The sequence below is a fragment of the Oxyura jamaicensis genome, chromosome 11 (assembly GCF_011077185.1).
Source record: "Oxyura jamaicensis isolate SHBP4307 breed ruddy duck chromosome 11, BPBGC_Ojam_1.0, whole genome shotgun sequence".
NCBI lineage: Eukaryota > Metazoa > Chordata > Aves > Anseriformes > Anatidae > Oxyura > Oxyura jamaicensis.
Window position 1 is genome coordinate 16,256,841 of NC_048903.1, and position 11,392 is coordinate 16,268,232.

The window sequence follows — 11,392 nt, forward strand, 5'->3', positions numbered from 1 at the left end:
GAAATGTACCAGTTAGGAGAGTAGCATGTATAAACACATACGTATCTTGTTTCATGTAGAAATGAAAAAGGTGTGTACAGTTGGACCCCAGATGCAGATCTGTAATTTAAATGATCTTTCTCTAACGAGTGTTTGTATGGGAGTAGAAGCTATGGGAATAGAAACAGATCGCACAGAGAAATGGCAAGATATTCCCAAACTCACACCTATTTAGGAGCCCAGGTCCTACTTTTAAAATTAATCCAGGTACTTAGGAAACTAATTCCTATTTTCCTCTTTTGGACCAAGACTTTTCAGTCTTGGACAATCATTTGTCTTCTAGTACATTTTCTAGTACATCTCTTTTCTATCAGAATTGGATACATTACAGCTGTAGATAAAGAGAAGAAGAAAGTAGCTGAATTTGTCTTTCTGTGCAACAAACTGTGATAAACTTACTTTTGAATTAGTTTAATATTCCTCTGATTCAATATATTCTTACAGCCAATCTGTAAAGCATGATGCCTTCTTGTGAAGCAGCGTGTCTCCCATCGCAGACATCTGTCTGCTAGAGTTATAGTTAAAAACTAGACCTTTGAGATGATAACAAAATATCATATCTAGCAATTCTCGATTTAACTTTGTGCAGCTGCTAGCAATTAGTGTATCATTAGTTTCTCAGCTTGCCATGAGCTGGCAATTTCTTTTTCACAAACTAACTTAAACATTCCAATACAGAAGCAGAAAACACTTGGAAATAATATAAAAAGATATTAAACTCTGCTTGCAAGATAGCCCCTCAAAGAAAAGTTTGCATCAGTCACATAGATATTTTAAAAATTCGTCTAATCACATTTCAGCTTCTAAAACTGGATCACGGTGAAACGTTCATTTTCTCTAATATTGTAATTGTTATTTGCAGGCTTTTACAAACTGTAGGTTGAATGCCTGTGAACACATTTGTCTTGGAGATGTTTGGTGTAGATTCTATGTTAAACTATTTGGGGCACAGAAAATCTAGTCCATAATCTAATATGTTGCTAATACCTCTTTTTAATATCTTCTGCAGCACTTTTACTAGCGAGAGGAACTTCTAAGCATTTCAATTTTAAAGAAAGATCTTTAAATAGTACTTACTTTTGTCTTTTGGGTATTTGTTTTGGAGCTGCCTTTTTCCTTAGCAGAATCTGTTCAATACAGAACAAAACATAACAAAAACAAACAAGAACAACAAAACACAGAATATTTTATTGCTACCTATAAAGCTTTCAGACAGTCCTCAGTGAATTTAACTTAAACATATGACTACAGGCACTCTGAAATATAGGGCTGATAAGACTCAGACTCCTGAATTGTGATAAACAGTGTAGTTTCAGGAGGTAAGACTGTAACAAACTGTCACTATAAATACCAGAAATAAGATCACTGTAATTTATCAATCATAATGGTGTAAATCAAAATCAGTTCACAGAAGTTAAGAAATTCAGTTGATGCACAGAGAAAAAACAAGGGGAAGTACTGGAAAGGTCTAAATACTGAAGTCAGTCTATTCCTGGTAAAATCTGCTTTTGTAAATGTAAGCATGTGCCATCTGACAGCATTTAATATAATTGCTGTGATGCAGATATTTCCTGGTTTTAGAGCTGCATCCCAGGACATAAACTTCACTACTTAATTTTAAGGACAAATAGCAAATGTGGAATATGTAATATAGAGAGAGTGATGCTAATTTATGACCACTTCAAAGCCAGAGAATCTGCCTCCGTCGGGAAGAAGCCTTCACAAAAGTTTTCAGCACTATTGCTGGAAAGAAAGCAATTACTAGATGCAAACCATAAACACGCCATAAAAAGCTCTGATTGCAAAAAGACACTTATATGCTAAAAACTAGCACTGTCAGATAAATGCAATTACCTTCCTTATGAGAAGTGTTTGCCAGCACATTGATGAGCCCAATATCCAGAGTCATGTTTGAGAAGGCATTCGTGGCCACCACTTTCACTAGGAAAGTACCTAGAGAAGGCAAAAGACCAATTTAGAATAGCAGCAGACCAGTCCATGTTTGTGACATAAAATCCAATACGTTAAGAAAATCCTATTCTTTTCTCTTGGTTGTTTTTTTTTGTTGTTGTTGTTGTTTGTTTGTTTTTTATGAGTTTGCCACTGCTGGAAAGCTCTTCAGGGAATGGTCTTCCTCTTTATCTCAGGTTTTAGCAACTCAGCTGCCCTTGTCCTAGCACTTGCAATGCTGTTCCTTGTCAGCTGGCTTTGATAATACAACGAAGAAATCTAGAGATGTGCAAGTATTGGTGTCCAAATGAGTTTAGACATCTTGAGAGAGCAGCTGTCTTGTTTTGCTTGAAGGGAAGGGATGTTCAAATGGGTATAAGGAGGCCCATTAAAACTTCTAATATTGAATATTCTTAAAACATAAAATGAATTCATAATTAGCTTCTGATGTTCCAGCTTTGGCATGAGATTTGAATAGTTCATTAGAGGAGAAAACTTTTTTATCTTCTGCCACTGAATTAACTCTTAAGGACAATCTCCCTAATCCCATATTTTAAAGGCTTTGAATTCTTAATAATGACAAGAAAAAAAAAAATGCTAAAAAGCTTATTCATAAGTCCAACAAAAACTATGTGTTGGAGACTGATGTGCAGATGAGGATGGAGCTCCCTTTTTTCTTTGTCATCCATACTGAGAACTTCTCAGGTTTTTTATTACCATAGTGTGAAAGGGAGTATAAACTTGAAAAAGTTATACATATAGACAAACTGGAGGAAAATGCTTTGTGAGTCAGGAAAATGTCTTCATTTATACTTGAATCAGGTACAGTCATGAAAAAATGACTGGTTCACTACGTATTTTTAATTGCAAAATTCATGTGAAACCTTGCTGTCCGTCTCCTTATGGACACCCATTTGCCAGTTCTGTTTTTTTAGCTCACTGAAAGGCCTGTTCATACAGTGCTGTTCATACACTTCTGCAGGCCAAGTTTAAATAGTCAGAAAAGTTATCAAATTCAGCTGTAAGTTATTGTCCCCTAGCCCAGGGTGCTGTGCCTGTTTATGTGAACCCCCCCACTCAGTTGTGAGTGTCTTAGACACAGAGATGCCGTACCTTCAGAGTGCGTGGGAATGAAGTATGTTCGAGGTTCCCCTGCAGGGCTGTCATCCTCGTGAGAGTGAGTTTCATTAGATCCAACCACCTCAAACTTCAGCTTATCTGGGGCACCATGAGGAACAGAGACATTTATCTCCAGATTCTCCCCCAGCTGCAGCGTGTGAGAAGCTAATACAGCCTGAAGACCAGAGACTGGCTCAATTAAGTGAACAGCAATGCTCCCAGAGATCACTGATGTGGTGGTGTTGCTGGATGCTCGGATTTCCAGCCGATGCATCCCAGGGCCCAGCAGCTCTTGAGCAGCATTGTCAAGTGTCAGATTGTGAGGGACAATTCCTTCCTTTGCACTGGATTCAGCGAGCGTCACGTTACCTGCTAGTACAATGTAGGTCACTCCGTTACCTGCAAAAGGACAGATCAAAATTTCTCACAGCCTACGTAATAGGCAATCCACTTCTGGCTGCTTTGTGCAGCATTCAGGTGTTTATAAAGGAGCCATAAGAGTACTGCAGCAATGCAGTGAGCTTGAATAGTCACTTTTGGTGCCTTTGTGCCCATTTGGCTCCCTATGGAAATCTGACTCTTTTCTGGTGGGAGTGCTAAGGCAGTCAAGAGAATTTAAACACATGCTACTGAATTTCACTCTTTAAGCGTGTGGATCCCAGGAGCTTGAAGTGAGCACAAAATACCCAGTAGCAATTCTGCCCTACTCAGTGGGGAATCCTTTTACCCTCTTCTAGAGAGACATTTCTGTGCATTCTTAACTTCAAATATAGAAATACTACTACTGGCCTCATGTGGATTCACATAACTGAAGTTGTGGTCATGCTTTGTCAGATGTGTGAAGAGGGAAAAAAGGTTTATTCTCATGTTCAAAATACCTCTGAGAAAGAACCCCTCCAATGGAGCCGAGAACATTCAGTTGCAGAAATGCAATGATTAGATGGAAATCATCCACTAAGAAGGATTGCTTTGTGTAGTGAAAATCCTGCTTCTGTCCCATGGGTAGGATCATACTTAGCCTACAATTTAAAGCATGCAGAGTAATGAAGCTCACCTCCATTGAGTTCAACTTGGATCCATAACACCTCCCCGTAGAGTGTTCGGCAGTGAGAGCCGTTCCCAGATTCATACTGGCTGTAGCACCCAGTAAGGCTTAGTTTGTCCATCTTGTCTTGAACAGTCACCCGCCTCTGTGCTGTCACGTGCCACTCGCTGGTGGTGCACTCCACAAAAACTGTGAACTCCCCAGGAGATGAATATCTGTATGTGACACTACTGACCAGTCTAGAACAGAAGGAGAACAGCTGCCTGTGGAAAACTGTCCTGGGAAGTCTTGAGTCTTACATGCTAACAGTGGTCACAGTTCCCAAATTTCTGACCTGGCTCAGGAGACTGGAAATGAATATGACTATTCACACTAGAGCATGTAGCAATGCCTTTGATTTCTCTCTTCTTTATTTCACTCCTGATGTACCTACTTTAGCATACATCAACAGAAGCTGAGGCTGCTCACTGTTTTGTCAGATCTCAAACCTTGCTCTTTTATTTTGCTCTATGTGCGACTGCCATGCTGGAAAAATGTCTCTTCACTTCCTGGGTCTGGTAGTGGTAGTAACAGCTCCAGTAGTGGTAGTAACAGGAGATGAATGGATACGAAGAAGTCTGCTGTAGCTGCTGTTACTGCTAACAAGCACAGGGAGATGGTAAAAAGAACCTAAGGATATCTTTCTTGAATGACATACACCATGGAAGGCAAAGAGGTATTACTCCTGACACTATTCTCTCTGAACTATTTATATTCTTATCATGGTGACACCTAGTAAATGCAGAAAAAAATAAAAGAAAAAAAAAAAGATCCAGACATGTCATCCTTGACAGTGCATGTTTTTCATTCTCTGTTATAATGAAGTAAAATGTTTCTTTCTAACTGGATTTCAGAAACATGGCATTGACTAGACAGGAACAGAAAAAGCAGTCCCTGCAAGAGTGGGTATCAAACTGAATGCAGAAAACAGATAAGCATGACTGCTGGCCATAGGTGAAGTAAAACGGCCTCCCATAAAACCAGCAAGCCTCTGCTTACAGCTAGCAAGTATATTTCACTTAAAGGCTCCCTGTTAAAGATTTTGTTCATATTCTTTACAGCTACAAGCTTGTGTCTGTAGCTCGGAAGGAATGTTTTCTCTTTCTAGTATATATTACTAGTATATTTGGTTTTCATTCTTTCTACTCTAAGTTTTCTAGTTGGGATTCCATTAGTAGAGAAATTTCTAGATTAAAATTATGTCATTCCTAGCACTAGGACAATACCAAATTTGACTTTTAAATCCAGCAGTAAAGTGTTTGAGCTTTCAAAGACACAATTTTTATGCAATTAAAATAAAAAATCCAGAATTCCACTGTATTCTTTTTAAATGTTATCAAAAATACTCTTTAAAAATACTCTTAAAAAATAACACTTGCCTATTTATTTGGCAATTACTGACATTTTTTTCAGTAATTTTGTGTGCTAGGGATCTGTATTCAATTCCATTAGTAAGAAATGGAAATCACTTGTCATAATAAGCAGAAGAAAGATTGTGGTTGGCACCTTGACATAACATTTTGTGTTTATTTCGAAACAAGTTTCTGCAGAATCCAAGTATCTTGTATGTATGGTCTGTTATCAGTCTGATTAATTTTTGACATCTCATCTTGAAGCATTCAATGAAATGCAAGCAGTGAAATTTGCTCTTTCTCTGATAATGCGTAAAGGACTCATCTTACGTTAGAGGGTAGTAAGGATCAACCGTGTGGCCATCTCCAGTGCTGATGATACAGGAAAGGTTGCCGGAGTATGGGGAGAGCAGCCAGTTCAAAGTGACTGTGATGTTTTCAAAGATAAAGCATGTATCTGTTACAACCAGCTGCAGACCTGTAAAACATAATGACAGCATTCAGTGCCATTGTTTGTCTGCAGTTCTTACATAACTCAATTGTTTTCCATGTATTGTTGAGACCAGGCCTTCTCCAAAGCAGAGTTGATACTGCTGCCAATTTGAGTGCATTAGTGCCATGACTGGGAGCTGATTCTTCTCTGTATCTACTGGTCAAGATTCATGTTGGAACATAATTTTATTTGCTTGTTTTATGTGTCTGAATTTCCTGGCTTTGTGTCCTATCAAAACCCCTCTGGAGCTGTCAGTTAAGAGAGGAAAGCTACATTTTTGTGCCTTCAATACGTTGAGTGGTCACCACTCTTCCAGATTCTTCTTTGAGGATGGAACAGGGATTTTCAAGATAAATCTTATGCTCACAATGTTGCAGCAAAGGGCGGGACAGGCTTTTGGTGTTGACAGCACTCTCCCACTTACCTTCCTTGCAGTGGTATTGAACAGACAAATAGCTTCCTGAACCTGGGCACGGGTCTCCAAAGAAAGCGCCATCTGCTGCCACCTGGCAGGCCTGAAGACCATGACACTGACCTGGAAAGAAGTTTTACATGAATTAGTGTTTTTTGTCTTTGACTATCGTAACAGCTCAAGTGAGAGATGATTACTGACACAAGAACACCAGTGCGGTGAGCAATATTTTGTCACTGATTTCTAGACAAACTCCTACAGCACTTTGACTTTAGTGTGTTTCTTATTGCCTGGTACTTCTTAGCACTGTTCCCTCCTTCCCATTAAGCCTCCTGTGGGACCCTCCTGCATCTCAGGAGTTCTTTGTGATCCTTTCCATTTTAGGAACAATATACTTTTCCATTCACTAAAGCTACTAAATACAAGCTGAAATAGTTCAGGGACCAGGAACTGTATATGACTGACAAACAATGCCATAAGATGGTACCTGCTACTTCGTCTTTGACACTGATCCAGCTACAGTCTTCATCTGTATCATACTGGAGAGGGGTTTCCAATACACAGTAGTGAGGGGTCTTCCGTCCATAGAAGGTCTCTCCAATTTGGATAACTTCTCCTGATCCACACTGTATAGTGGCATTGTAATTATCACAAGCAATGCTCTGGCCAGATTCTATCAGGGGAGAAAAAATCAGAATTAACTTTTTGAATTTCTGAAAAGTCCTGCTACAGTTCTCCATATCCTTCTTTTTTATTATTATTATTTTTTGTTTTATTTTTTCTTCCTTTTAAGCTAAACAATACTAAACATGGAAAAATGAACAAAGCATCAAATATTTTTCCTTTTTTGAATCCGAAAAAAATAGATTTATGCTCTTTACCACTTTAGGCAAAAGTATGAGAACATTTTTAATAACAGAAAACATTTTAAATAAAAAAAAAAAAACATACTTTTGTAGGAAACACTTAGCATTTATTTGACCTGTAGTGCTGGAAGGTTTCAGTTACTTCTTACTTCAGAAACCCTTGTGGCAGTGTGTGATTTGCATGATACTCAGATAATTGCACTGGAGAACATCTTGCATATTAAGTACAGGACCTGATCCCATTTCTGCTAGAGAGGCACCTTTGTTCCTGTGCAATATTTGACTGACTTCATTTAGCAGGACTGTTAAAAGGAGTAAGGTCATATCTCTAAAAGCATACACCTTATTCCTTGGTTAATCTGGGACAGTGAATTATCTTTCAGAATTATTGCTATCCTGTAGGTAGCAATCAGGATACGTAATACCCCGAAGAAGTGTATGCAAAAGGCTGTTCTCATATGGGAGTGTTGGAAAAGAATGTTTCTGTTTCAGCTGTCTCAGCTTTAAATACATTGTCCTCCAGTTGCTGTTTTGATCATTCCCCTTAAGCACGTTGATTAACAGAGCCAATGTGTGCACACTGCAGTAATTGTGTGTGATTGTTATTTAAAGCTAAATCTAAGCCTGGCTGTAGCTATAGCAACGTGATCAGTTTATAGGTTAGAGCTCTCTAAATAAGCTTGAAAAATAACTTGCTGTTATATTCTAATACGGACTATTATGTCATGCATTTATTTGTTCTTTACATAAAGAGTTCCTGTAGTATTTGCTGTCTCAGCAACTTTTACATGTAAAGCTGCCCAGAACTGGGTTTGTGTTCTTACGGACAGTCCCTGTTCAATCTGTATATTTTTGCTGTGTCAAATTCCTAACTTACAGAGCACGAAATGCTAGGATAGAAGTAGTAAGAACAGTGAACTGAACTAAGGAAAGTTTTCACTTGAGTTGAGAAACAGTTCTAGGACAGAGAGACAAAGAACGGATGAAGGCAGAATGCTGTCTGCTTAGCTGTTTTTGCACACATAAACATCTCAGGTGATCAGGTAAATGAGGTTATCAGGAATCACAGAGGTTCACTTCACCTAGTGATCCCATTTGGAGCTACCTGTACATTTCATGTGAGGTTTCGAACTCGATGTTACCGTGAACCAAGCCTCACAGTAACTGAGTGTGAGGGAGTCAAACACCACTGTGCCCATCTTACAGAAACACACCAAAGCACTGTCAGGCTGCGCGAACCTCCAACTGTTCAGCACCCAGAGGAATTAATGAAAAGAATCTCCCTGTTTCTTTCACATATTAGATCAAATTCCTTGAATGCAAAGCTAGTAAAGAGGAGTCTATTATTGAAATATGCATGTGGATGAATGGATATGGGCTGTAGATAAGGAAACCAAGGCTGTAATTGCTTTAATCTGTTCGCAGTTTCCCGGGAGTAAACTGGGAGAGCTGAGGAGGAGGATAAGGAGGGCATGTGGAACAGGAGATCGGGACAGGAATCAAGTCATTATTAGTTTGGCTGATTGTGGAATAATTTGTTAATTATGTCAGAGGTAGTACAGGACTGGATCAAGGCAGTAGCACTGCTATGGCTTGTGGTAACCTGGATTTGCATACTGGATTTGAAGACTATTTATATTAGTGAGTCTACAGCCACACCCGCCTTCAGGTGCTTGTCACCTTAGTTCCAGTTTTACATGCCTGGTTTACGTGCAAAGTGCGAGGAACACAAATTGCCCTCATATCTATGTGTCGAATGGGATCATACTGCCAGCATTCCTTTCCAGGACTGTTCCAAGCTGCAGTTCCAGGGACACAGTGTCTGTACTTTTTTCTATCTGAACACTAGAATGCCACCAGGAGGGACAAGCTCCTGTCTGCTTCCTTGTCCTGGGGAGGCTCTCAAACTTCACCTGATAGGAGGGTCTCGACAAGAAAAACTTGTTCTCACTTTTGCTTGCTCCAGGCTGCTAGAAAAGTTATCTCTGGAAGCCCCGCTGTATTTTTGCTTCGTGACAAATTATTTTGATGGTCTTGTCTTGGCCTATATTTATGATTACAAGTTTAGATACAGGGAAGTCATACTGGTCCCACCTCGCTCAGGTACTGTGGTGTTGTGGCAGTTCATATTTGCAACCATGCTGTTACGCACTGCTCAAACCATCTTTAAACTAGTTTATGTATGCAGTAGACATGGACAACTCTGCATTTCAATTCACTCTCAGATTTGTTTCTATTTTGTTAGACCTCTGTTAGAAAGCTAGAATTCACAGGCTAGTTGCTGAGCACCTACAGCTCCCAGTGACTTCAGGGTTCTTCCTTTCTTTGAATCAGATCATCAACAAAGTGGAAAAAGAGCCTCTGATGGGGTTTAATGTTTTTTTTTTTTTTGCTTGTTCATTTTTAAGAAGCTTCAGGTTATTGCACAGCCACTTTGAAAGAAACAAGACAACTTATGCACAGTTGTGAATACAGTATGTTCACGTCTTAGATCCAGCTGTTGCATATCTTACCAAACTCACAAACGAAGTCAAATTCCTGGCTGCAATTTTCAGTCACACCCCACTGATACTTGGCATTCTTTAGGATGTACCCACATGTGGATGAGAAAGAAGATGGCTGGTCCTTGTACCAGTTACTGTAGCTTATATTTGAGGTGTCCAGCCAAATCATTGACCCTGTGAACAAAGTAATCATTTTCTGAGTGTTTATTTTCCACAGTAACACAACTAAAGAGTCAGAGCCTGCAGAGTGAGACTGTATTCCTGCTCCTACTCAAGCAAAGACAATTTTGTCTGAATAGAGATTTTAAATTTCATTTTGCATGTAATCTGATATAGCCACTAAAAAAGACACCACTGCTTACCCCGTGCTCCCAGCCTCCAAATTCCACCATCCCCTTGCATCAGATCTTGCAGCATCTCCTAGCGTGATGAATTAGCTCAGCTTGCTTGTCCACTGGAGAACCAACCCTGCACATCTTTTTAACTGGGTTAGCCAGCTGATCTAATTCACCATGTGTTTGCACGAGCACAAGATCCGATGGAAAAGGTGACAACATGCAACTGAGAAGTGAAGCACACAGCTAGAACATCTTAATAGAAAACTGAAGTTACAGTTACAAAAGACATTGTTTTTTTCTGCACGTGTATATAGAGAGATTGACTGCATTTGCCGTCATGGTAAGTAAGCATCATGGGCTGGTACAGTTTCAAAGAAGACATGATTTCAAAATCACCTACCGTCAGTAGTTTCATTCAGCAAGGAGTTTGAGATCAGTCCTATCCACCATTCCTGATCCTCGGCAATATGCTTCTGCAAGAACTCTTGAGTTTCCTTGTTTTCAATAAAGACAAGGTGCCCCCCTCCTCTCTCACACCATCTCTGGGCACTTCTGAAGGATCGCTGGAGTCTAACAAACTCATAGCATGAGTGGTTGAAAGCTAGCTGATACTTTGAGCAAGGGATTCCTTCCTCAACTGTTGTATCCTCCACAGCCAAACATATGGCAAGAAAAATTAGAACTGTGATCCCAAGCCACATTTTCAGCTCGGTGCCCCGTGTGGCACTGGTGTTGCTTATCACATCACCGCTCTTTTTGCTGCCTTCTTCAAAAGCATGAGTTGTCATCCTTGTCATGTCATCAGTATTCCTCCTTCCTCTTTACTGTTTGCAACAACAACAGCAATTGAATGTGGAATAGATTGCTTCTAATATATAATGGTGATTGCGTCTGAGGATACACACAACCGGTGTTGATACTAAGTCACTGCGATGGCCATTGTGAGGCCTATTGTATAAAGGTGTCATTCCACATGAAGTCAGGTTGAAGAGAAGCCGTTATAGGATTGCTTTCCTCATGAGCAGAGAAGATAAGGTTGATGTATGCTGTTACTGGACACATGCGAAAGTGAGATAAAGCTCCTCTGTCAAAGGCGTCATTGTGTGAGCATTAAAGCTGGATGTCTTTACAACAACAAAGAGATACAACAGTAAGAATGAGAGAAGGATGAGGGAAATAAGAAACACAAGGAATCATGAAATGGGAAAACACACGGTGTTCCTCTAGATACATTT

The 11,392-nt window shown here is 39.7% G+C and overlaps 1 protein-coding gene across 1 annotated transcript; it reads right to left on the reverse strand.

Moving 5' to 3' along the window:
• Nucleotides 1-1,071: 1,071 nt before the first annotated feature.
• Nucleotides 1,072-10,202, reverse strand: LOC118172875 (polycystic kidney disease protein 1-like 2). Its single transcript, XM_035337061.1, has 8 exons — nucleotides 9,829-10,202; nucleotides 6,937-7,122; nucleotides 6,462-6,572; nucleotides 5,875-6,022; nucleotides 4,163-4,392; nucleotides 3,103-3,507; nucleotides 1,894-1,992; nucleotides 1,072-1,166 (listed from the first exon to the last, which is right to left on the reverse strand). The coding sequence occupies exons 1-8, from the start codon at nucleotides 10,010-10,012 to the stop codon at nucleotides 1,102-1,104; spliced, it is 1,428 nt and encodes a 475-aa protein (XP_035192952.1). The 5' UTR covers nucleotides 10,013-10,202; the 3' UTR covers nucleotides 1,072-1,101.
• Between the last annotated feature and the right edge of the window lie 1,190 nt (nucleotides 10,203-11,392).

Bases quoted from the DNA above. Each gene is read 5' to 3' on its own strand.
- LOC118172875 (XM_035337061.1), bottom strand. From the start codon at position 10,012: ATGATTACTTTGTTCACAGGGTCAATGATTTGGCTGGACACCTCAAAT. The intron at 3,508-4,162 runs GTGAGCTTCATT...GTCCTTTTGCAG, and splicing joins CCAAGTTGAACTCAATGGAG to GTAACGGAGTGACCTACATT. The intron at 1,993-3,102 runs GTACGGCATCTC...TGCCTTCTCTAG, and splicing joins CATTCCCACGCACTCTGAAG to GTACTTTCCTAGTGAAAGTG.